The sequence below is a fragment of the Panthera onca genome, chromosome B3 (assembly GCF_046562875.1).
Source record: "Panthera onca isolate mPanOnc1 chromosome B3, mPanOnc1 haplotype 2, whole genome shotgun sequence".
Lineage (NCBI taxonomy): Eukaryota > Metazoa > Chordata > Mammalia > Carnivora > Felidae > Panthera > Panthera onca.
In genome coordinates this window covers 1640295-1666872 of record NC_138344.1, presented here as the reverse complement: position 1 = coordinate 1666872, position 26578 = coordinate 1640295, and the positions used below count along the sequence as shown (strand labels likewise).

Here is a 26578-nt window from a genome sequence, read left to right as displayed (position 1 = left end):
ACACCGCAGACCGCAGACCGAGGAGGCTCCATCCTGAGAATGGAGACTTGGTCCTCATCCGTCCCGGCCCTGGCCTCACCCCACCCCCTCCGAGCTGGGCCCCTGCCCCTGGCCCCCGCTTCGTGCACCTGCCTCACCCCTGACCCTGCATCCGTGGCAAATCTGCATCCTCCTACCCAAACAGCTGGCTGTCCCTCTAAGAAAACGGCCATGACTTACCTCCTATGTGACAGTGACCATAGTTCCCAAATAAGAAACTGAGACATGAGGTCTGATGATGGGTTTGACTTTCGGACCACCCTGGAGAGAGCCTGGGAAAGCTGGCTGAGCAAACATCAGGGGCCGGAAGCCACGGCTCAGCACCCCGGCCGGATTCTGAGTCACAAATCTGCACTGGGTGTGGGGCGGCACCTGGCCACCCTCTCTTCCAGGGCCTCCCTGGGGGGCTTCTCCCGGCTGACCGTGAGCAGAGGGGCGGGACGCTGAGAGACCCCAGGCGTGCCGCGCACACGGCCGCCAGGGGCCACCCGAAGCGGCCTCTCCAGCCCGCTCCGCAGGGCACCCTGGCCGCTGGCCGCGTGAGGGCTGGGGATGGTCTCTGCCGGCTGGCCCAGCTCCGAGCGGCCGGGATGCACCCGCCGGCTGCCCGGTCCGTGGACCACCCCCCACCCTGTGACACAGTGGTGCGGCCCCGACTCCTGCCGAAACACGTCCCATCTTTCCCCCTCGTTTCTCAAGTGTGGAAGGAAGGACGCGGCCCGCAGAGGCCTCGCTGTGAACTCTGGCCGTGGAAAAACTGACTTGCGGACGGGCGGGCTGATGAGATAGCTGCCCAGAATCTAAGGTTTGTTCTTAAAGATGGGCCTTCATACAATGAGCTCTTTGTAGCCTGCCCTGTGATTTCATCCCTGACTCAGATCCTCAATGTCAGGCAAATGTCACTCGGTACCTCTCCTCCTCTCTGTCCTGAGGCCCCAGGGATCACGGTCTCCTGAGCTCGACACGGTGCGCAATGTCGTCTCAAGGGGGATTCTGACCGGAGAAACCCGGGGGGCGGGGGAGGGGGTCGCTGTCTCCTTACGAAGGGAGGCTGGGTAAGGCGCCCATGGACCAGGACAGGGGGCCATGTGCCCTTACGTCCAAGGGCTACTCCCATTTCGGGAACAAAGCACTCCCTGCAATTAAAGCTGTTCCCTAGGGGCGCCTGGGAGGCTCAGTCGGTTAAGCGTCCGACTTCAGCTCAGGTCATGATCTCCCAGTTCGTGGGTTCGAGCCCTGCGTCGGGCTCTGTGCTGACAGCTTGGAGCCTGGAGCCTGCTTCCAATTCTGTGTCTCCCTCGCTCTCTGCCCCTCGCCCAGTTGTGCTCTGTCTCTCTGTGTCTCTCAAAAATAAATAAACGTTAAAAAATTTTTTTCTAAATGTAAAGCTTTTCCCTAGAACAAGTGGGCGTCCAAGCTGGAGCTCTGTCCACACTGAGGGAAAACACTACATGCTTCTGTGACTCAAACTCACGTCTTGTTTCAATTAGAAAACTCCGGGGTCATTAGAGAGCACAGTATTCTCCGTCTCCTCTCTGTGGTCTCCCCCGGAGCCCACACTGAGGACGGGAGGACCAGGTTGGGGAGGACAGTGCCTCCAGGAGGTAAGTTTACTACGTGCAGACGCCGGGAGGCCCCGAATAGTAACGGGACGTGTGTTGCTCTCCATTTGGGGTGACATGTGCTCAATTCACAGCCACGACGTGGGCGAAAAGAACCGTGACCTAAAATAACTGCTGTGGGGGCCAGCAAACTGGGGAGGTCAGTGGGCCTGGGGCTCCCCACGGACATCATCCTTCTAAAAACCTAGAAAAAATCACCAAGGCCGTCAACGGAAACTGTGGAATGCAGACGCCAGAGGAAGGCACCCGTCACCCGGGGCCGGGTTTCAAGTCCCTCCACAAGCGAGAATCAGGGATGGGGCAGGCACTTTGCCGAGAGGATCGAGTGATCCGTGCCTCTCTCTCCACACAGCCAAACCGCCTAGTGTAACGCACACAAAACAACGCAAAAAAAGAGAGGAAAAAGAAAAGACAAAGAGGGACGGGCCGGGGGGCTGCGCCTGCCTTACCCTTCCCGTACGCGATAGTTGACCACCTGCATCCGCAGCCCCGCCCTTCCGGGAGGCGGTCTGCACTCAGGACGGCCCCTGAGCCCCATTGACCACGCTGTCAACGTGCCCGGTGAGGAACACGGCCCCCAGGACCTCACAGTGCCACACCCCGGCCACCCACTGCCTTCCTTTCCCCTTCTTGTCCGTGCTAGGAGAGGCCGAATCTTTTCTCTAAACCTGAGCTCTAGGTCTGTTAAAAAGGAGTCCAGGGGCCTGTGTGGCTGGGTTCAGTCCGTTAAGCGTCTGACTCTGGGTTTCGGCCCAGGTCATCATCTCAGGGTTGTGAGATCAAGACCCACATCGGGCTCAGTGCTGACAGCGTGGACCCTGCTTGGGATCCTCTCTCTCTGCCCCTCCCCCACACGTGTGTGCTTTCTCGTTCTCAAAAATAGACTTTAAAAATATTTTTAAGAAGAGATTTAAAAAGGAGCCCGTAATGCTCGGCAATCATTGTTTAAAGAGCTAACTGCACTTTTGAGACCAACAATCCTGCCCCGGTGACCGGACTCCGCGATCTGGCCGGCGTGAGGGAAGGGCTACCTCCAGCTGCCTGTCACTGGGTCAAACACGGGCCCGGGATGAGGGACAATCAAGGGGCCCGACTACAGGCAACGGCTTGTCCAGCGACAAACTGGGTGTCCCAGTACGGTGACGGCCGGCTGTGGCTTCTTGGAATCCGAGGGGCATAAAGCAAACTCACCTGGAAAATTTGCTGGGTCCTTCTCCGTCTTCGTCGTCAAAGTCCATCCTGAAAAGTCAAGAGCACGAGGAGACTCATTACAGGCAGGACACATCACTGGTGACCCGAGCTGCTGGCACCGAGGGGGCTCCATGCAGGGGGACAAATGCCCCAGCCTCCCAAGCCCCAGCTATTTGGTAGACGCTCGGACGCGGTCAGCCAACGGGTTCGGTACAGGAAAGGGCAAAAGGAAGGGCGTGCATATATGCGCCATTCATTACGTGGTCGGGGACTTGTGCAAAGGGGCCTCCACGGGCCGCCGGCGGCTTGCAAACGCTGCCCTGCAAAGGTCCACGGTGCCTGATGTCACCCCCCCCCCCCCCCGCAGCTCTGGGGCACCTGCTCCCCGCCACGTGGTTTGTTCCACGACAACTGCATCCTGCACTGTTCCCTGGCATATCATGGGCAGGCCACAAACGCCCCAGGGGCCCTAAGACAGGAAGCTTTAAGGACGATAAAGGGACCCGCACAGGCCGTGCTGCCTGAGAACGTGGCCGCTCTGGAGGAGTCCGAGTGAAAGGGGCGTTGAAGGCCACTATCCCCTATGGTCCAAACCCAAACAAACGCATGCAGAGGAGAAACCTGGGGACTGAGCTGCTCAAAGAACTCGTCTGCCTGTTGAAACCCACCGAATCCTTACGACCCCACCTCCCTGGGCCTCTCCGTACACACGTAAAACAGTCCTGATAGGCATTTGTTTAACTGATATCCCAAACTCCCCTGAGAACACCAATCCCCTCCAACAGCAATTAACGCGGCTCCTCAAGATGCTGGGGCAGTTAATTCGGATAAACTGTGCCCAGAATCTCCCAGGAGCAAAATGAGAAATCGTATGGATGTCCTGGCCATTCGGGCCGAGGGGGGCTCCCTGGGGAAAGCCTGAGCCACTGCACTGCCCACCCCGTTCCCAGTGGGACTGAGGGGCCAGTGAGGTGCGGTCCCGTGGGCTCCACGCAGAGGACGGCCAGCCGCCCGGCCGCCGGTGCCGAGAAGCCCCCGCTGGAGCCGCTGGGCCCAGGGGCGGAAGGTGGGCCGGCCTCGTGGGGAACACGACCCCCACCTCCAGCCCCAGGTGGGCAGTGGTGACTCAGGGAAGGTACAGGACGCCGCCCCGGCCACCAGGAAAGGCCAGGTGCACAGGCAGGGCCATCCCCAGGCACGCGCACACACACACACACACACACACGCACGCACGAGAGAGGCCCCTCATGAGATAAATCGTATTCTCTGGCTTCGGGGTAACTTGGGGGACTCTGGGACTGGACTTAGGGCAAAGGACTATTTTCTTCTTAAAATGGGATCATTTGGTTGTTTTTGTTTTGCTTTTCGTGCGGTGTGGCCAGAGTCCTAATCTGCTGCCCTGATGATGGGATCCAATGCCAGTCTGGAATCCCTTATGTCCAGACGCTCGGGCCACACTAGCTGCCGGGGACAGAACAGAAGGCGCGAGGCAAGAGTAGGGACACGGCAGTGACGGCAAACACCCCCAGGCACGAAGGGCAGGCGCGGCGGGGAAGAAAAGTGCTGAGGAAGCGAAAGGAGAGTTGAAGGGCCACGTACGCACCACTGCAGAGACAGACCTGCAGCCCCCTGTGACGCCTGGGTGACAGGGTGCCAGGCGCCAGCCACTGGCTCGCCTGCGTGGTGGGCAAATGGGGGCCGAACGCGTGGCTCTCCAAATGGGGCAAAGCCATCGTTACGCCGCACCGTCACGAAGCCGGCTCCCCACCCTCACCAGGAATTACATCCAGAGAGCCACCAAAAATGCCGCCACCAAATCCCCCCCACCGTCCTCTGCGGAGCCACAGAGCGACGCTGCCCCCTAGCGCTCCCCGCGGGACAGTGCAACTGAGCGGTCCGCACAAAGATGACCTAAGCCCCCGACTGCAAGAGACTCTGTGTCAAGGAAAAGACGCTGCATTTGCAAAATTTTCAGAATTCCTGAGGACTTAGGTAAGCACTTGGCCAAAACCTGCAGCGAGTGTGAGATGCTCTGTTATCTGCACGATGCCGGTCAGGGCACGCCGACAGGAGTGTGAGAATCGGGCTCCCGCACGACGCCGTGCGTTCGTCAGCCCCCCGTCCTCGTGTTTGGGGTGACAAGACATCCCGACCTTCCCGGGCTGAGAGGGCTCCCAGGACGCCGGGCGCCAGTGCTAACACTGGGGGCGTCCCGGGCCAGCCAGGACGCTTGGTCACCCTGGTTTTCGCGAAGACAGCTCCGATCTCTACGGGGACCTCGCTGGTGCAGACAGACGGGGACGTAAGCCATCCGGGCGGGGTACGCGGTCCCTGCTGGGGCCGGGTCAGCTGTGGCTCCGGCGAGGGAGCCAGGGGACCGGGAAGGGACGGCCCTGCTCTGGAGCCAGAGTTCCCTGGGGTCAGCGGGAGCTCGGGAACCAGGGTTTGTCCGCAGACGATTAGAGACCACGAAACCGTGCCTCCCCTCTTGTGCACACGTGACCACACGTGTGCAGCGATGAGATTCGGTGACTCGGAAAAGCACGATACGGGGCTGAGCCCAGCAGATAAATCAGTGCACAGACAACGGGCCAAACCCTCAGGACAAGTCACCTGACCTCACGGGCCTCCCTGCTCAGCAGCACAGGAAACCTAGCTCCTGGGGACACGGCCACAACCAGGACGCTGCCTTTGGGTCTCTGTCACCCCTTCACACCCCGACTTTAAACACGACAATAACGAGGCTTATTTCTTCTGCTGTAAAAGCTCTAAGTCAATCACGCTTGGCTCTGTGTTCTCCAAGTGCCTCTGTCACGAAGCCTCTGGATAACAACGGAGAGAACCAAAACGGGACTTCTGAGTCCTACCGTGTTCACTTTCAAGAATTCGGTACAAAACGTCGGGCTGAAAACGCACTGCCTCACTTTCCTGCCAATGAGCAAGAACTCGTACCTCAGTACGGGGCCAGGAAAGGCTGCTCTGGGCAAGCGAGTAGTTAAGAGCCGGCCGTGTGCGTCCCCGGGACAGACCGAGTCGCGACCACGACGCGTCCGCAAAGCTGAGTCGGCGGACGGAGCTCGCCCGTGCTCTGCAGGAGAGGGGGCAGCAGGGGAGGACGCTGGGCCAGCCCGAGGCCCCCGGCCACGACCAGAAGTGCGCCCCCCCCCACGCTGGCCCTGAGATCGGGGGGGGGGGGTCTCGGCAAAGATGAACAAAGTGACTCGCTTCAGCACCCCCCCCCCAACATGTGGAATCACTTTGCAAAGAATCTGAAACTCCTGAACCTTCACCTTGTGTCCCGGCGGCCAGCGGGGTGCTCGGCTTGCCCTCAGCTCCCGGGGAAGGCTGCCGGGGCAGGGCGAGGACATCCAAGCCCCGAGGGTCCTCAGGGACGGGCCAGGCAGGCGGCCAGGCGGGTCCAAGGCCTGCGAGGGGCCGGCTCTGCGGGGACGGCCGGGTGGCCGTCCCGGGATTCCGGACGCTTCCTCCACCAGAAAGCCCCGGACAGGGGCGGAGGGCGGGCAGAGGGTCCCCGCCCGTTGCCGCTTCCTTTCCCCATCACCCGGGCCCCTTCTCTCTTCTCCCTCCCCCCCTGCCTGTGGCTCCCGGCGCACCCCCACATTCCGTGGATTAAGGCGTCTGTCCTGGGACAGAAGCAGGGCCCTGCCGTGGGGTCACCTGCGTGCTGATGAGCGTGACCTCCATCACGCTCTCCTTTGCGTTTGTCTCAGTGTTGAGGCTGCGGCCAGAGTGTTCACAAGAGTAGAGCAGGGGCCTCGATCACACAGCTTCAGCACCGGTGAAAACGCCAGGTGTGAGAAGCACTCCGGACGGAGCCCTGTGGGAATGGGCACTTCCTTGCTTGGACACAGGGGCCGAGTCCCCAAGTCACTGGGGTTGTAGCAGAAGGAGCCGCAGTGTGCTCGCTCCCCTCCCTGTGACGGGGAGAAGGAAGCCGGCACCTTCCTCACGAGGGAGGACCACGGAGGACAGGCCTCCTATTCTGTGGCAAAGGGCCCATGCCTTGTCCACAGTCGGCCAATGGTCAGCACCGTACCCCCTCCTGAACCTCTCCTTTCTGTTCTTTTTTTAAATTTTTTTAACTTTTTTTTTTTTTTTGAGAGAGAGACAGACAGAGCTTGAGCAGGAGAGGGGCAGAGAAAGAGAGGGAGACCCAGAATCCGAAGCAGGCTCCAGGCTCCAAGCTGTCAGCACAGAGCCCGACGCGGGGCTCGAACTCACAAACCGCAAGATCATGACCTGAGCTGAAGTCGGACGCTCAACCGACCGAGGCCCCCAGGCGCCCCTCCTTTCTTTTCCTGACATTGGACGTGCTGGGCAGGGGTGGTGCCGACCTCCAGGACGTGCTGTGTGTGGTCTGCTCGGGAAGGGAAGCTGGGACAACTTCTGCAGAGGAGACACTGACCACAACCCAACTGCCAGCCAGGGCCGGAAGCACAAGTCAGGGTCCAGATGTGGGCTGCGGGCCCATGTGGCCCAGCCCCGAGCGGGACGGGAAGGGGGGCAGGACTCCCGGAGGTTCAGCACCGGCCCCTGGTACCGAGGGTCTGATCACCCTGCAAACCACGGGCTGGGCCTGACCATCTGGCCTCTTCTTAGAAAGGACGAGGCCAGCCATGGGGCTCCGTCTCCAGGGGACGGAAGTGAGGGAGCCACACGTTTGAAATAATTTCAGGGACGTCTGGGTGACTCATTGGGTTAAGTGTCCGACAGGCACAGGTCATGATCTCGCCATTCCTGAGTTCAAAGCCCCGCGTCGGGCTCTGTGCCGACGGCTCGGAGCCTGGAGCCTGCTTTGGATTCTGCGTCTCCCTCTCTCTCCGCCCCTCCCCTGCTCATGCTCTGTGTGTGTCTCTCTCTCTCTCAAAAATAAACCAACATTAAAAACATTTTTTTAATAATTTCAGGGGCGCCTGGGTGGCTCAGTGGGTTGAGCATCCGACTCTTGGTTTCAGCTCAGGTCCTGATCTCAATGATTCGTGGGTCTGAGCCCCGTGCCAGGCTCTGCACTGATGGGGCAGAGCCTGCTTGGGATGCTCTCTCTCCGTCTCTCTGCCCCTCCCCTCCCGGTGAGCTCTCTCTCTCTCAAAACAAATAAACATAAAAAAAAATAATAAAGTAAGTTCAAAACACCTGGAATCTGTTAAAAGACAAGTCGGTTGAGGGGCGGACGGGACCCGCACCCCTGCAGTGGCGCGGCGGGGCCTCAGCCTCACCCCACGGCCGGTGTGGGGGTTCTGCCCCAGCACCCGCTCTGCTCGCCGCGGTCCTGCCCTGAGGACCGGCCCCGTGGCTGTGGGGTCACTGCACCTGCACGCCGCGAGCGGCCGGGCATCGCGGGACAGCTGGGGCGGGCGGGCCCTGCGCTCCGCCTCTCGGCCTCTGCAAACCGCCCCCCGACACCCTTGGAAATCCCGGCCCCTCGCGTAAGGGCCCCGCGGCGCACCGTGACAGACTGATGTCCGTCAGGAGGAAGTCATCAGCCATGTCGCTGGGGACAACACTGACCTGATGGGCAAAGGGCCGGGGGTCAGACGGGGTGTGAAAACGTCCGTCCCGTGTTCCCTGCAGGGATTGCTGTCAGCTGGCTCGTTCTTTAGACCCGCGCCTGGGACCACAGGTGCTACGCTCATGACGAGATGCGGTTTTCAGTCCCCCCAGCTCAAGGGCCATGTCCGCCCGGCACCCCCCGCCCCCAGCCCTGGCCCGCACCCCTTCAGCAGCATCATTAGCAGCACAGACAATGCAAACGCCTGGCCTTCAGCTGCCGGGCTGTAGCCAAGGTTTCGAAAGGAATTCCTACAAATTCCTGCACAGGACGGAGCAGAGGCAGAGCACCAGGGGGGTCCTCGCCACCCGCCCGGAGCTCAGGCCTGCAGCCCGCCCCCCCCCCCCCCCGCCGGCTGGCGTGCGGAGGCAGGGGGACGGAGGGGCGCCCCCTCCCAGAGATGGCCTGAGCAGGGCCCAGGGGGCCGCGACCCACCTCCCCATCACAAGGACAAGCAAACAGAAGGTCCCAGCTGGGTGCAAATCATGCGCAGAGTTGGGGATCTTGCAAAATCTAAACAGTATGCAAACCGCTGAGCTTTGATTCTCCGGAGGGGGAGAGACACTATTGCCCTCACGGGTCGAGAGCGTTGCCCAACACGTATTAAGCCAGATTCCTGGAAACGCTGAGGGTGCTTACCCGGAACGCCGCTTTCCTCCACGGGCGGGCATGGCTCCCGCCATCCTCACCTGTCCCGTGGCCGCCATGGGGGCAACAGGCAATGTCACCGATCCAGGGATGTCCGAAGCCATTTCTGGAATGCAGACAAGAGAGGGTCTGTCAATGCCGCGAAAGGAACGAGCGAGAAAGTCACCCAGCAGTACCGGAAGCGGCCTCTAGGAGGTGCCCTTACGCAGAGCCAGGTGGTGAAAGAGGGCACAGATCTGCAGCTTTCATAGGGACACCTGGAGGGACACCTGGAGGCAGGTAAGACTTCCACGGACGCAGCAGCGTGGCCAAAACCTGAGGGGAACGAGCACCACGGAAAGCAAAACCGCTCGGATGCAGCAAACCCACCGAGAGGCAGGAGTCAGCCCCCCGCGGCCCCTGCCACCTGGGCGTTCGTCCTCAGGGGCGAAGACTGTTCCCCATCCTGAATTTGGACTCAGAACCCTGGATATAGAGCCCCGCATGGCCCCGCCGCTCACCACGAGGACACTGAGGCCCAGGGAGCCTCAAAGCATCACCACGGGCCGCAGGATGAGCCAGTGACAGGGCCCGTCCGATGCCCCAGCTCTCACGGGATCACGTTCCCCAGGATGAGCATTAACGTAACGAACAAGAAGGTCTGAAAGATCCACCAGCTGGTGAATGAACAAGGAAGATGTGGAATTTACGGTGGAGTATTCCTCGGAGATCAAAAAGAATGAGGTTTTGCCAGTCGCAACAACGTGGCTGGAACTACAGGGAGATATGCCAAGCGAAATTAGTCAGAGAAAGACCAATATCACAGGACTTCACTCCTTTGTGGAATCTGAGACACACAACAGATGAACACAGGGGAAGGGAAGGAAAAATAAGATGAAAACAGAGAGGGAGGGGCGCCTGGGTGGCTCAGTCGGTTGAGCGTCCGACTTCGGCTCAGGTCACGATCTCGCAGTCCGTGAGTTCGAGCCCTGCGTCGGGCTCTGTGCTGACGGCTCGGAGCCTGGAGCCTGCTTCGGATTCTGTGTCTCCCTCTCTCTCTGTCCCTCCCCCATTTGCGCTCTGTCTCTCTCTGCCTTTCAAAAATGAATAAATGTTAAAAAAAAAAAAATTTAAAAAAAACAACAGAGAGGGAGACAAACCATAAGAGACTCAAATGCAGAGAACAAAGTGGGGGTTGATGAAGGAGTGGGTGGGGGGATGGGCCTGGGGGATGGGCATTGGGGAGGGCGCTTGCTGGGATGAGCCCTGGGTGCTGTATGGAGGCGACGAATCCCTGGGGTCTGCCCCTGAAGCCATTATTACACAACGTGTCAACTGACCTGAGTTTAAGTAAGTACATTTTTCAAAACAAGAGGAGAAGGTCTGGCATGACCTTTCCTGTACGTCACTCTCTGAACACCTCACTCCTAATGAGCTGGACGCTTCTGCAAGCGGGTTGAGGCCGTCTCGGACATTCCCAATTTCAGGGAAACCACACAGCTAAACGGCTTCTCCTTCCTACTCTGTAGAGGGTTCCTGAACTCAGGCAGAGTGCTAAACGCCAAAGTAAATATTCGAGGGTCCTCTCTGACTCTGCTTACTGTTCTGGAGATTGGGCCCCACACTTGCCCGGCCCGGCTCCTACCCTGGTCTGGAGGGAAGCTGCAGGCTTCCTAGATGTGCTTCGAGAAGACAGGTCGGGATAAATACGGGAATTGGGGCCCTTGTCAGCAGAGAACGGGCACCCGGGGTCCGGAGGTGCTCAGATGGGGCGGGTTCCCACGCCCCGCCTCCTTCCAGAAACCAGGCAGGCGTCCGACAGCTGCCCCACGTTACTTCCAAAGACATCGAGTTTCATAAACACATTCTAAGGTCAACTCAAACGACTGTGCTCCAAACTTCTGAAGGAGAATTTTAGAATACTAACAAACAAAACCTTATTTAGCTGCTGGGCTCTGATCACAGAAATCCGAGAGCTGTCACAGTTGCTGGGTTTTTTTAAACGAAGGTACACGCTGGAAAGTACTCTGGGGGGGAAAAAAAACCCTTTCTTAAGGTAATGCTCTCCCCTGTCAACAATTACTGTACTGGATTGGTGACAGCTAGACAGCGTGAACAGGGATGACCTTGTCACCGCAGCTGCTTCTGATAAGAAAGCCGTCCTTTTTCTGAAAGGGGGACTGAAACAGATGAAGTCCGTCAAGGCCCCAAAACGGAAGGCGAAATCCCTCTGCCAGCACAAATACGGGTGAAAACGAAAGTTGCCACTTCCCAAAACAAACCACACAGAGTCAGTCCCCTCAGATTCTCCGAGAAAAAGTTTTCCACGGTTAAGCAAGCTAGGAAAAGCCACACACCATTCGCCCTCCTTGGAGCGTCCTTTATTTTATTGTTTTTTTAGATTTTGTAACATTTATTTATTTTTGAGAGAGAGAGAGAGAGAGAGCATGAGCGGGCGAGGTGCAGAGAGAGAGGGAGACACAGAAAGCAAAGGTCCCCAAAACCTGACTAAGGGGCACCCACTGTCCAATCCTTTCCTCAGATGAATGAGGGGAGCAAGGAGAAGGAGACTGGCTGCTTTGCACGAGTGCCCAGGCTTGGCCAGGGCAGGGCAGGCCCCGTCTTCGTGGCACGTCGACACCCTGTCTGGCCCACTGGACGCTATGCACGGGTGGACCTCCTCTGCCTCCATCAGACCCCACTGAGCACACCCCCGAGCCCTCCGAGCCTCTGCAGGACACCGGGCGCGAGCCGACAGGGGGACGAAGATGTTAGAGCTTTGGGGCACCCAGGTGGCCTAGTTGGTTAAGCAACCGACTTCGGCTCAGGTCGTGATCTCTTGTTTTGTGAGTTCGAGCCCTGCGTCGGGCCCTGTGCTGACAGCCGGGAGCCTGGAATCTGCTTCGGATTCTGTGTCTCCCTCTCTCTCTGCCCCTGCCACCCCCCACGCTCTGTCTCTCTCTGCCTCTGAAAACTGAATAAACCTTAAAAAAAATAAATAAATAAATACACTTAAAAAGAAGACATAAACATGGCCAAATTAAACACACAGACGCTAACAAAACCGGGAGTCATTTTCTTACTGTAAGGAATGAAATTACTTCTAGGATTTTATGTGCTGGGCCACAAAGGGGGGTACGGCCATACAGAGGGCCCTCCCGATCGCTCAGCGGCCCCCGTTCACGACAGTTCACCGAGTGATGCGGGAGCAAAGGGCTGTGAGGGGGGAGCTCTTCTCCAGGGCCAACTTCATGCCTCCCTGCACAGCACCACCACTGCAGGCGGGGTCAGCAGACAGGCCCCGAGTGTGCCTCCACCCCTGTGCCGTCCCTGACCTCCCCGACCTCCGCCCTGCCCCTGCCCCCACGGGGCTTCACACACGGGCGCACGCGGGAACACCGCCCTGACCCCAACGTGGACACGGCCCTCCGGGAGCGTCCCCGAGCAGGTGCACAGACATGGCCCCACACCCCTGCACGAGGGTGGAGGCAGGCCAGCGGAGCCGGGGAGTCCTGGACCCCAGGCCCTTGGCGGCCCCAGCAGACGCTGGAAGGGAAGGCAAGGTCACGGTCCTCACCCGGACTTTCCCACCTAGTTGGGGCTGACCACATGAGAAAGGAGAAGCGTCTAGTGCGGCCCAGAAACATGAACGGTTTTACTGACAGATCACGTAGCAAAATGCAAACCCATGGTACTAACAAATGAGGGACTTTCAACTGTACAAGGGACAGCCTGTCACGTGGTAAAGTAGTCTCCTGTCCCTTGTGGGTCACCCTGAGGCCTCGGGGCCTCCCGTGCAGCCCTTGGCACTCAGGCCTTTGTCCCCGTGCCCCCACCAGAGAGCTGCCCCCGCCTCGCCCACCTGGAGCTCCCTCCCCCGGGCTTCGAGGTGCCAGACGCCCCTCCCACTCACAGGCCCCGCCTCCTGGGTCTCCCTGCTCCCCTCCACCTCTCCTCTCCCCAGGGCATCTCGTCCAGGCGCTTGGCCATGATCCCAAATGCACCATTGGGTCCTGCTGTTACTCCTAAAGGTCTCTCCAACCTCTGGGTTCCGCTGCAGGCCTGCCTCAGGCCCCCGTCCGCTGGCCTCCTGCACCTACTCTCCCCCCCACGCATCATCACGGGGGCCAGATCTGCCAAGACCAGCCTCGCTCATATCGTCTGGCGGCTTCTGTCCGCTCCCGGCACAAATGTGGAGCTCCCTGCCACATCCAGCCAGTCCCCGTGTGGTCAGGCTGCCACCCACCCGTCTTGAGCTCTGGTCACACTGCTTGCTCTCTGTTTCTTGAACACGGCGTGCTCCCTCCCACCTCAGGGCCTTTGCACACGCTATGTCCTGTGGCAAGAACGCTCTCCTCCCTCTTCACCAAGCTAACTCCTAACAGTCATTCAGCTCAGCTCAAACATTACTTCTGCAGGAAGCTTGTCCCTGGCCGGTCCCTTCCCCGGCCTGGGCCCGGTCCCCTGTGGTTCATTCTTACCACACCTGTGCTGCTCCTGCTGCGAAGCAAGGAAGGTCACAGCCGTCCAGGTGGACGATGGCAGGGCCTGAGTGATGCAGCTGCGAAGAGGGCGTTCAGGAGGGAAGAGATGATGTCAACGCCCCAAAATACTCCATGTGTCGCCGTCAGCACCCAGAAAGGGAAGATTCTAAAAAGCCTCGATCACCTGATCCTCCCACACGGAGACTATGGGGCAAAAAATTTCCGGAGGAGGAAGGAAAGTATGGTTGGGCCGGATGCGCATTTGCATCTGTGCACGCCACACACCTGACACACGGGGCCTCCGCGGCCGGGCGGGGCGCGAGCTCACACCTCCCTCCGGCCTCTTACCCCGAGGGCCGTGTGCCAGCTCGGGGTCCTGGGCACAGGCCTGGATTCCCCATCGCGTGACTCTGTTTCTCTACCTGTGCTCCAACCGGGAAATGGGATTAATCCGGACCCTGCTTCCTTTTGCAGAGGCTGCTGTAAGAAAATGGGGCCCCGTCGCGATCACAGACGGCATTCGCGAAGCTCTGCTTTTGGCGCCGGGAGCCTGGCAGAGGCTGGGTGGTCAGAGACAAGAGGACCCCTCCTGCCTCTGGTGGCGACGGGGCTGGGCAGAGCCCTCGCGAGGGCCGCGGGCTGCGCAGGTGGCCTGGAAGCACGTTGTGGGAATGTCCACGAGGGCCCAGGAAGGCTTCCTGGAGGAGGCCACACCTACGCCATCCTGGCCGTGGAAACACTCTGGGAGAAATGAAGCAGGATGTACGGGGTGCCCTCTTCCGAAATATATTCCTCTGACTGCTGCAGAGCTGTTGACCGGATCCGCCCGGCCCGGCCCTTGGGGGGCGTGCCCCCTGGCTCCCGTGCCCTGGCGGTCCCCACCTCCTGCGACATCAACACTCCTCCCCCACCTCAAAGGCGGCCCTGGTGCACAGACCTGGGCGCGGGGTCCGGGGTCATGACCGACGGCAAATGCACAAACAGGCAGAATGATCTCTGTCCACAGCAGTCTGACTCCAAATGCAGACGCTCCCCACCCCCCACCCTGGGAAGCACCGACTCCCATCTCACACACACACACACACACACACACACACACACACACACACACACGGGCAAAATGACTGCCTGCCTCGCGCAAAGTTGCAATGAGCTTCTCGGCTCGTTTTAACATCAGTATGAGCTAAGGGCTCTGAAAGCCTCGCCACCACCCAGAGAACAGAGCTGGCTCGTGATGTAGCATCTAGCTCAAGACCGGCTCCCATTTCAGACGCAGACATATTGTGCCGGATTCCTACCACACGGCACAGGCAGCGAGGACGCGGGGAGAAGGGAGCCCGGGAGCATCACGGATGCCGGCGGCACGAGGAAGTGAGAAAACACCCCGGGCCCCCCCCCCCACCCTGCTATTTCATGGAAATCGCAATAAGAAAAATATCCCTTGATCTTCATTCACAACATGGGGAGAAAAATTAATTACGTGCAAACTTCCACAAGACAACATGATGTTTTCACGACAATTCCAAGAATCAGAACACCAGAAGGGGTCTCTCCGGGGGTCGGGGGTGCACAGAGGCAGCTAATAGGCAAAGAAAAATGTCCTCCCAACAGCCATGTCTCTCAGAGCAATTCCTTTCACGGAAATCACACCCGATATCACAGCCCTACCTTTTCAGAGGGATTAAACAAAGATCTTTCTTCCTGGTGTCCAACACCTTCTTGGGAGAATCTGTTATCCGTGTAGAAGAAGAGCCAGGAGCCGCTGGGAGGAAATGAATGGCATTTGTATTCCACTCAGAAAATGTCATCACAGATCTGTTTACCTAAACTGTGGACCATGATTCAGCCGTGAAAACTGTCTTGCATACTGATCAATTTATTTGCAGCAAAATTTCTAACATTAACTGCTTAGGTTCTGAAAATTCGGCGACTTGGATTTCTCACGCAGCCACAATATGCATTGAAAACGTCTAGATTATTATTAACGCGTCCCGGGGGGGGAGATCAGAAAGGATTCCTCCAGACCTGAGAGCAAGGGAGGGTCCCTTCCACTTCTGGAAGGAAGGCAGGACGCTCGATTCCCAAAGGCCCTCCGTGGGGTGGGATTTTTATAGCTCAACGTACAGAAAAGTCATCAGACCGAGAGCCCGGGGCCTCGGACCCCAGGTCCTGGCTACGTTTTAAGCAGCCCTGTGTCCTCTGTAAGGCAGGCTCATCCCACAGGCAGGCTGCGTCCCCGCAGCAGGGCGGAGGTGGTGGACGCGGGCGAGGCCAGGCCCTGCCTCCACCAGCCGGTGCCTCCAGCCTGGGCACGGGCCTCGGGGCATCGCCATGTGCCTGAGCTCCCCCTCCCCGCCCCCACCGCCGGCAGGCAGGTTTTGGCTTTGGAGAACCAGAGTTGGTGCCAAGGTGGCCTGGAAGAAGGGCGGGGAGACTTCCATCGAGATGATGACTCCGGAGCAGGACGTTGAGGGCAAGCTCCACGCTCAGCCCGGGCCCCCCCTCAGGGCTAGCCACGAGGGGACCCCCACCCGGCCTCTGTGTCACGCTCGGGGCAAACCCAACGGCCGAGGGACCACCATCGGTGCTACAAATAGGCCGTGCTGTGTGAGCCTGTCACCGGAGCCTGAACACTCACTTTCATATGTAAAGTGCGTTCTAGACGAACTAAGCTGAAGATCTCGTGTGCGGGATTCGTCCTCTCAATCAGACGGTTCACAAATATAGCGCATTGTTGCAGGAGTAAACGTGTGATCGTCCACGGCCATATGGTGAAGGCCATCCATTTTACACGCAGCACCAACGATCGAGAACTTCCAAATACTTACACGTAAAAGGAAACGTGGGCGAAATAGCAACACTGAGGGAGCGTGTTCGCTAACACCTGAAGCAAGGCCTCTCTGTCCTCTTTGAAAAGGATCCGTAAGTGAAAATCCAAAGCAGGCGAAAGGCCATTACCACAGTGCATTGTGACCAGCACCTTTGTGGGTCTGTCCGGTATTCGGGCCTTGGTGATAACAAACGACTATGAGCGCTTATCAAAACGTTTATTTCTGTTTAGGCCACATATCTTTCAAGAAAAAGTCATATTTGGACGCTTTCCTATCTTTTTAAGGATAAAGTGATACCCAACTGGGTCACCTTTGCCACCTCAAAAATGCACAAGGCGGGGAGCTTCAAAATCAGACATACCAGGGACACCTGGGGGGGCTCAGGAGGTTAAGCATCTGACTTCAGCTCTGGTCATGACCTCGCGGTCCGTGAGTTCGAGCCCCGCGTCGGGCTCTGTGCTGACAGCTCGGAGCCTGAAGCCTGCTTTAGAATCTGTGTCTCCCTCTCTGTCCCACCCCCACTCGCGTTCTGTCTCTCTCTCAAATATAAACACTAATTTTTTTTTAATTTAATTTTTTTTAATTTACATCCAAATTAGTTAGCATATAGTGCAACAATGATTTCAGGAGTAGATTCCTTAATGCCCCTTCCCCATTTAGCCCAATACTAAAAATTCTTTTAAAAAATCAGACACGCCAAGACAATCTAAACAGCTGGTCGTCCGTCCAGACACAGCTAAGAAAACAAAGGGTCCAAGGAAAAGCAGCAGACGTTCGGGAACATCGAGCCCCCAGCACAGCACCTCTCCGCCAGCCCCCGCTGCAAACGGACGTGTTTAGTCCCATGAGCTGCAACGCCAGGCGGCCAGGCAGCCTGGCCATAGACGGGAGCCTGGACAGACCGCTGGGGGCCGCTGTCACACGGGTCCGAAATGACAGCACAGTAATGACCCGTTTTTGTTAAGATGTCAGGTCTCCATTCAGGAAGGATCAGCTCCAGCTTCAGCCAGAATCACAACCAAACAGCCACCCGGCGGGACGTGCGCCGATTCCCTCCGCGCACCTCCGGTGGGTGTGTGAGCAGAGACTGTGTGTGTCCGTGGGTCTTAAGGCAAGCCCCCTGGGGGGGGCACAGCCAACACCCACACGGGACTCTCATCCCCCACCTACCGCTTCCTAGGGTATCTCGGGTGTGAACCCTCAGAATACAGAGCTCTCATGATCAGCACACAGTGCCCGGGATTCCACGGAAAGTGAGCGAGCAGACCCAGGACGCCGGACTCCACAGCAGCCGCTGGGAGCTCGGACAGAGCTTGGGGAGTGGACAGAAGCTCTCCGTGAAACCCTGAAATCTGGGCCTCGTGCAGCCTAGCCCGGAGGGAGAGGAAAGGAGGAGAGACAAGGGGAAGGGGTGAGGGAGGGCTGGGGAGGGGATGGTAGGGCAGGGAGGGGTGGGAGGAGGAGGGGAAGGGAGGGGTAGGAAAGGGAGGGGAGACAAAGGGAAGGGGTGAGGGAGGGCTGGGGAGGGGATGGTAGGGCAGGGAGAGGTGGGAGGAGGAGGAGGGGAAGGGAGGGGTAGGAAAGGGAGGGGGGACAAAGGGAAGGGGTGAGGGAGGGTTGGGGCGGGGATGGTAGGGCAGGGAAGGGTTGGAGGAAGAGGGAGGATGGGAGGGGTGGGGAAGGGAGGGGAGACAAAGGGAAGGGGTGAGGGAGGGCTGGGGAGGGGATGGAGGGACAAGGAATGGGTAGGAGGAGGAGAGAGGGGAGGGGTAGGGAGGAGAGGGAAGGGGTGAGCAGGGCAGGGCAAAGAAGGGGTGGGAGAGGGGAGGGGAGACAAAGGGAAGGGATGAGGGAGGGCTGGGGAAGGGAGGGGTGGGGAGGGTTGACCAGGAGAAGGGGTGAGGGAAGGCAGGGGAGGAGATGGCAGGGACGGGGTAGGGAGGGGAGATGACGGCAGGGAAGGGTGGGAGAGGGCAGGGTGGGAGAGGGCAGGGTGGGGCCCACCCCGAGGGTGTCTTCGGAGCCCCACAAGGCTGCCAGGCACCGCAGGCTCCTTGGCCCTCCGGCAGGGCGGGGAGGCAGCGTCGTTATCCTGGCCTCCCGGTGTGATAACGGTTATCGCACGCACTTAGCGCATCAGACTGGCGCCCAGTGAACAACCTGAGACACTCAGGAAAGTGCACGTGACGGGAGACAAGGCTGCACGAGAGCAAAGAAGACAAGACAGGACGTGAGACACGAAGGTGAGGCTCCAGCGAAGACACGCGGGAGTCGGTTGCTGGAGGCGGGAGGCCAGGCCACCGGCCCACAGGCGGGGACAAGGGGTCACAGCGGCCACGACACGCGGTCCCTCCCGGCGGCGACCCCGCACCTGTCCTGGCCATCCCGGCGTCTCAGCGCCACGGGGGGACGGGGCCGAAGGCCTCCACGGAGAGGGCCCGGCTGCTCCTCCTGGCCGTGAACTCGTCAGTGCGCCTCAGTGGGAGCCTAGCGCCTGCAGGATCCGGGTGCAGCGCGAGGCCCCAGACGTACAGACAGGAAGGACGGAGCCACCAAGGTCGGGGAAGAAGGAGCAGCAAGCGGCCAAGGACGAGAGCGGCAGGGCAGCCGCCGGGCCCGGCCGACCGCAGCCCGAGGCGCGGCACGCGTGGAGGGGCCGCGGGCGCTGGAGGCGGGGAGCCGGCGGGTCGTGTGAGCCGTCTACCCAGGAACCAACAGAGTCAGACGGGGTCTCCTAGATCCTGTGGCCTCACCCTCTGTCATCCAAACAGGGACGCCTCCGGGGGACAGCGGGACAGACGCTCAAGCGGACAGCAGCCCGCACAACAAGGGGGCCGTGTCCCCGGAGCCAGGACCCGTCTAAACCACGAGTAAACCGCAGCCACGTTTAGGCTCCCCAAGCCACCCAGCGGCCAAGACCGCCCGCTCAACCCTACAGAGGTGGCACCGGGATGCGGACACGTGGTCAGACGAGGTGAAAGCCCATCATGTGGCCACGACGTGCCACTCGCCGGGTCACTGAGCCCCGCGGAAAGGTGAGGGCCCGGAGGGCGCAGTGTTGATTCCCGTATCTCGCGGCGTCACAACGTCCTTCGGTGGCGGCCGTGTTTCCCTTATGGCCGCATCTGGGAAAACTGGGCCCCAGAACGGAGCTCTGATCGCCACACCTCTGCTCCAGCGTGCTTCTCCCACCAGCTGCGGTCCGCACGTTCGCGGCCCCCAAGACTCCTGGGTCCCCTCTAACCCCTGTGGGACGGGACCAGGGGGGGATTTGGGCACGAGGGTGGAGCCTTTCAAGTGCCCTTTCAAGCAGAGGCAGGAGACCTCGCTTCCCTCTCTCTGCCCCCGGCCACGTGAAGATACAGCGAGAAGGCGTCCACGGGCGAGCCCTCACCAGACACGCGGCCGGCACCTTGACCTTGGACTTCCCGCCTCCAGGACTGGCAGAGGTAAGTGTCTGCGGGTTGAGCCGCCCAGTGTGTGGCACCCTCGTCACTACAGTCGCTCCAGCAGACTGAGACCGAGTCCCCGGGACACAGCGCCTGCGGTAAGACGGGGGGCCCCCACTGTGGTGGGCTCAGCCAGGCTGCATGAGGCGTAGGGCCAGGACCAGGAACCAACGCGGGGGTGGGGGGTGGGCTCTAACCGGAGGGGGCTGGGCAGGCACAGAGGGGGCTGGGCAGGCCCGGGGGGGTGGGGCAGAGGAAAGGACGAGACGGGGTGCAGGTGGACAGAGATCATTCATTCCCTGGTGTCCACGTGCCAAGCGTGGGAGCTGGGAGGTGCTGGCCCTCCAACACAGGTGCTACATGAATGAATGAATGAATGAATGAATGAATGAGTGAATGAATGGGTGAGTGAGTGAATGGGTGAGTGAATGAATGGGTGAGTGAATGAATGAATGGGTGAGTGAATGAATGAGTGAATGAATGAGTGAGTGAATGAGTGAGTGAATGAATGGATGGGTGAGTGAATGAATGAATGGATGGGTGAGTGAATGAATGAATGGATGAGTGAGTGAATGAATGGATGAGTGAGTGAATGAATGAATGAGTGAGTGAATCAATGAGTGAGTGAATGAACGAATGAGTGAATGAGTGAATGAGTGAGTGAATGAATGAATGAGTGAGTGAATGAATGAGTGAGTGAATGAATGAGTGAGTGAGTGAATGAATGAATGAGTGAATGAATGAGTGAGTGAATGAATGAATGAGTGAATGGGTGAGTGAATGAATGGGTGAGTGAGTGAATGAATGAGTGAGTGAATGAATGAGTGAATAAATGAGTGAGTGAATGAATGAATGAGTGAGTGAATGAATGGGTGAGTGAATGAATGAATGCCTGAGTGAACGAATGGACTCCAAGTGTGGGTGCTACCTGACGAGGCACATCCAGGTTCGCAATTATTCACACACAAAATCAGTGCCAAGCCATCAACCGCAGTGTCAAAACCTCGGGAGCCCACGAGCCGCCCACGTCTGCCCCGGAAACGGCCTTGGCGGGGGGTACTCTCCACATGGAGGGAGGGAGGGGAGGCCCCGGCCCCGAGACGGGGGGCTGTGGGACGAGGGGTGACACGGCCAGCGATGTGCACAGGGATGGCCGCTGGGTGGCTGGGAGGGAAGCGTGACAATGAGAAGGGCTGGGAAGGTGAGCACGGGGGGCCCCCGGTGACAGGTGGCCAGTTCGCAGGGCCGACCGGCCTCAGCTCGGCAGCACCGGGCTTTGCTGACGCAGAAGCAGAACTAGACGGCAACTCTTCTCAGGGGGGGTTCCTGTGCCCTGAGAAGGCACACTCCCTACACTCCTCTGTCCCCTGTCCCCTCACCGCCCCCGCCCCTGTGCCCCCTTCTCCACCGCCTGCCGGTGGTCCCAGACCCCTCACTCCAGCCCTCACCTCTGGCTCGCACTGAGCTGTGACTCCCGATTCCTGCCAACGCCCCCCCCCCAACAGAAGTACACGTAAACTCGACATACGCCCACACCCCCGCTCTCTCTCTGAGGCCCCTCCGTCCTGGTTTTGTCTCTCTAGACCCAGCTTCCGGCCTCCACTTTTCAGGCCCAGTCACGCACTGCCATCTGACTCTACCTGAAGATCAATGCCAACGTGGTAGGGTTTGCACAGGACGCTGGAAACGGCAACTTTCTTATTCTCGAGCCCACAGATGCCCAGGTCAGGAGGGACACTTCTCGGTCAAGAAATCTGTAAAACCCGGGGCGCCTGATCCTGGGTGGCTGTCGGTGGGGCGGCCGACTTCAGCTCATCTCACGGTTTGTGAGTTCGAGCCCCGCGTCGGGCTCTGCGCTGACGGCTCAGAGCCTGGAGCCTGCTTCCGATTCTGTGTCTCCCTCTCTCTCTGCGCCTCCCCCGCTCATGCTCTCTCCCTCTCTGTCTCTCTCTCTCTCTCAAAAATAAACATTAAAAGATTAAAAAAAAAAAAAGAAATCCGTAAAATCCCAACAAAAAGCTACGAACCCTTCCCATTCTTTACATACAACTCCTTCTACAAAAATGCCTTTCTGGAAAAGGAAAAAAATAAATGTGAAGATGCCCCCTTGTTTACACAACAAACTGATTAAGGAAATCACATATCCTTCCGTAGACACAGAATCCCCTTCCAAACGTTTTACGAAACAAAGTACTTTTCTCGAAACAAAGTAGTTGAATATATTCCTTGATGAACGTATTCATCCATCATTTGACAAATAGGTCTCGTGTTCAATTTTAAACAGTGAATTACTCTCTAACTATAAAATATTCAAAATACTAAAAGTGTTTGCACGCAAGGCGTTGTAATGTGTTTTTTCATCCTTGTGCTCTCTGGTGCCACGGACCAATGGGATCTGTCCTCAGTGGCCGGATCTCTGCCTGGGACCTAACGTCGCAGAGAGCAGCGGGTGGGCCCCTGGAGGACAGAATGCTGGGGCTCCCGGCCCCCTGCAAAGCCCGGGCGGCCGGGGCCCTCGGGGATCATGGGACACACCTCTGGCTTAGCAGACCTGGGCTCCCGGAGCTCATGGGAACACCATTCCTGTCCCAGAGGCTCCGGCCCAGCAGAAGGTCCCGTCAGTGTGGACCAGCTACGCCACAGGCCAGCACACTTTCCTGTGGGGGTCAGGGAGCGGGTGTGTTAGCTTCAGAGGCCACGGGGTCTCCGTGGCACCTACTCATCCACACAGGCATTACACAAAAGCAGCCCCAGATGCCACGAAATGAGTGGGCTTGGCTGTGCACCAGCCCATGAACACTGAAATTAGAATCTCATACACGTTCACATCACAAAATAGCGTTCCTTTATGCCCCCCCCCCCAATCATTTAAAAACGTAAAAATAGGGGCACCTGGGTGGCTCAGTTGGTTAAGCGTCCGACTTCGGCTCAGGTCATGATCTCGCAGTTTGTGAGTTCGAGCCCCGCGTCGGGCTCTGTGTGGACAGCTCAGGGCCTGGAGCCTGCTTCAGATTCTGTGTCTCTCTCTCTTTCTGCCCCCCCACTGCTCATGCTCTGTGTCTCTCTGTCTCTCAACAATAAATAAACGTTAAAAAATTTTTAAAAAACGTAAAAATAATTCTAACTTGTGGGACACAGAAAAATAGGAGCCCGGACAGGCGAGGTCCATCAGCCGTAACTGGCCAACCTCTGGCCTAAGCAAATAAGCCCAGCAATCTGGGCCAAGAACCCGGGGGGGGCTGGGGAATTCCCTACCTCTAGCTCAGCTCAGCCGACCCGTGGGCAAGGCACGGCCCTCCCACTGTGCCTGAGCCGCAGGGGAGCGGCAGGCCCCCGGGGGTGGCACGTCAGAGCCTGTCCAGGAGGCAGAGGTCCCCGGGCACAGATGCGGGAGCGGCCGGGTCCCTTCGGAGCAGTGCCTTCACTGCTGGGCTACCTGCCCAGCGGGCGCTGCTCCCCCCAGGGCCACACAGGCTCGCCCGGCTCGGGGTGAGAGATGAGCCCCCTGCCAGGGATCTCTGAGGAAGCCCGGGGATGCAGGGCCCGCCCGGGGCACCGGCAGGAGCCACCAACAGCTGACTGAAGGAACAGAGGCAAACGCAAGACGACAGCGTCTTGCCACAGGAGCCAGACGGGCTGGAGCACCGGGGGAAGAGAGAGCACGGAGGGAGGACATGGGAGGAAGGAACCCTAGAGGGAGGTGGGCTGGCCAGGAAGGCACCGTCCGCCCAGCGTGTCCCCACCACAGCCCCACGACGCGCCGGCCCTGGGACGGGCTCTGGGGTCAGCTGGCCTCGGACACCAGCGCGGCTCCGGGGCAGGGCCCCTAGAGGAAGCTGGCGCTGGGGAGCCGGCGTGGGGGTTCCAGCGGGAAGGGGAGAGCCTGCCCCGGCGCAGGGCTGGAGGGGCTGGCCCTGCCGTGACCAGACCCCGGGCAAGAGCAAGGCCACAAGGGCCACATCCAACCAGCCAGGGCCCCAGCGATCCCAACCACCCACCTGCACGGAGGAGAGCGGGGCCCCCAGGAGACCATGCAGAGGAGGCACAGGGCCCACTGGTCACAATGCCCAAGGCTGCTGACCTCCCGGGGACAGTCTGAGGCACAGGGTTCCAGTTCTATGCTGACCTCCTGGGGACAGTCTGGGGCATGGGGTTCCGGTCCTGTGCTGACCTCCCGGCCACGATCTGGGGTGCGGGGTTCAGTTCTATTGTTGCCTTTACTGGGGGGAGGGGTGTTGGTGGCAGGTGACTGGTTGGCTTTTCTGGACGATGTGTTGTTTCCCTGGACGATGCCCAGTGTCCCGTGGGAGGCACGATGATCATGGACTCTGGTGAAGGGTATGAAGATGGCCGGCAAGCCCCCCGGGACCCTGTCCGGGGAGGGGGATGTGTGACTCATCACTGCTCACACAGCGCCCAGAACAGGGGTAGCAGGGCAGATGTGCGCCCATCCTGGGTGAGCTGAGGAAGGAGAGAGGAGGGGTCGTCCCCTGGCACACGGTGGCCACGCGAGCCCGGGCAGGCCGCCCCACGGCTTTCTCGGTTCTGGGGGCGGGTATGGAGGATGACGGCACTTCACCCCCCATTCGCATTCTGATGGTTTCTCTGTGTCACGAAAGCAAAAGAGAAACCCCACGGCCACGACCCTGGAAGGAGCAGGCAGATCCCAAGCCTCTCTCGAGAGGCACAAGGAAGAGAGGCCAAGAAATAGGACAGGTTTCCAACCTGAGACTTGGGGTCCTGAAGGAAGTGGCCGGCCTGGCCTGGCCTGGCCTGGCCTGGGGGCCGGGCTCCCGGAGGTGCGGGTTGGGCCTGGGGAGCGGGGAAACCACGCAGATCTCTGAGCCTGGACCACGCACATGCAGCCACGGGGCCGGCGCATCTGTCACAGGGTGCCAGGGAAAGCCCTGTTTTCGGTGGTGCTATCGAGGCAGAAGGCCCAGGAGGCCCTGGCCGTCCCCGGAACAGCGGCCTTCGTCTGGGGGGGGGGGGGGGGGGGGCAAGGTGCCCGGAGAAGGAAAGACCCGGATGATGGCCAGAGGGTTGGGGGGGGTGTGGGGGGCGGGGAATAATAGGCATGTGACACCAAGGCTGCCCGGTCCGTATTTTCTCAGCATGACAACAATGTCCCGTGGGTGTGACCACAATGGGGGGGGGGGAGGACAGGAAGACTAAGGACATGCTGTCGGGGGCGCATCCTACACCAGAAAGCTGCCCGTGACCCCGCAGGTGAGGAGGAAGGGTCTGGCATCCCCTGGCTGGACGAAGGCTCTGTCACTGCACTGTGTCAGGCCACCACGTGCCTCTGGTCCGAAAACTGCACCTGCCGAGCAGTGTTCTACCCAAAGAGAAAGCCTAGAATGCAGAACAGGCGTTCTCCCGGCCACACACACCGAATCAGGTAAATCCTACGTCTTTTCCAATCCACTCCCGGGCAGGGAGTATGTGACAAATATTGAGGATCCGGTTCATTACACGTGGAAAACTGCTGTTGTCCAGATACGAGCAGGTGACTAACTAAACACACATAAATGGGGCGCCCGGGGGGCTCAGTCAGTTGAGCATCCGACTTCGGCTCAGGTCATGATCTCACGGTTCATGAGTTCGAGCCCCGTGTCGGGCTCTGTGCTGACAGCTTGGAGCCTGGAATCTGCTTCGGATCCTGTGTCTCCCTCTCTCTCTGTTCCTCTCCCACTCATGCTCTCTCTCTCTCTCTCTCCCTCTCTCTCTCAAAAAAAATAAAACATTTCTAAATTAAAAAATATATACATAAGTAAAAATTAAACAGATAAAAATAAATTACAAAATCAGGGGAAAAAAACACGCTGGAGACACCTGCTGTGTAGGTGCACGAGTCCAGGAGGGGGACACACAGCCACGACCTCGTTTCTTCCGGCTCCTCCTCCGTGGGACCTCGGCCCTCCTTCAGCCCCTGTTTCTGCACTGACCGGTCGAGGACGCTTCCGCAGACAGCGGCTTCCGGCCGGTGAGGTCACTGCCGCACCGCTCGGGCGTAAGGCTGAGCACGGGACCGCGGCTGGGACGCAGAAAGGCATCCGGCTCCTGCCTCGCCCCCCCGTGAGACTGGCAGAGTCACGGTCGCGTTCCAGCCGTCTGCAAATTACGCATCCCCCCCTACTCCCGCCTCGTGAGATAACGTCTGAGCCGCTGCGAGCAGGTCAAAGTGGCAACGCGCAACGCGAGCACCGGCATCTTCCCTCCAACACTCCGGGTCTACGCACAGACGCGCTCAGGGTGCGTGATTCCACAGCACTGCCTGCTGCAGGATGGGAGAAGGGCACCCACGTCGCCGCGGGCCCACGAGGGACGCCCCACCTGGTCACCAGCAGGTATAGTTTTTACGGTGCACGCACCTCACACCGGTGCCGCCCAAGCCACTGCACTAAGCCCACAGGCGCCCACAGCAGACAGAGGCCGTCCCCAGCGCTGGCAGGACAGGCAGGTGGGTGTGGGGGGGTCCCGACACCCGGGAGGCAGGGCTGGGGGTGAACACGCACGGAGAAGTGAAGCCGCATGCGGACTGTGATCCCTCAGAGGTCAGAACAAAGGGAATTGTCAGGGAGGCAGGTTTGGAAGGGCAGCGGCGAACCTGCCGGGGCTGAGACTGTGTAAACGTAAAAGAAAAGCGTCCCCTCGGAGAGCGCAGCGGGCAAGCCCTGGGCGACACCAGGCCACGGCTTCCTTGCGGGGCTCCTGCTGTGACCGCAGCGCTGAGGCCAGCGACCTACACTTCCTAAGAGGGCGG

General features: G+C 59.4%; 1 protein-coding gene across 7 annotated transcripts in view; it reads right to left on the bottom strand.

The window, feature by feature from the left end:
* Window positions 1-26578, bottom strand: part of ARNT2 (aryl hydrocarbon receptor nuclear translocator 2) — a 149513-nt gene that overhangs the window by 103299 nt on the left and 19636 nt on the right. For 4 of the 7 annotated variants that reach the window (XM_081795824.1, XM_078449095.2, XM_078449090.2 and 1 more), the window contains exons 2-3: window positions 9061-9175; window positions 2853-2900 (exon numbers count right to left, since the gene is read on the bottom strand). In XM_081795824.1, coding sequence (XP_081651950.1) covers window positions 2853-2900; window positions 9061-9175 — 163 coding nt within the window. Of the gene's footprint in view, window positions 1-2852; window positions 2901-9060; window positions 9176-13529; window positions 13677-15200; window positions 15438-26578 lie in introns of those variants that run through there. The other 3 variants (XM_078449092.2, XM_078449091.2, XM_078449093.2) reach the window with 3 other exon arrangements.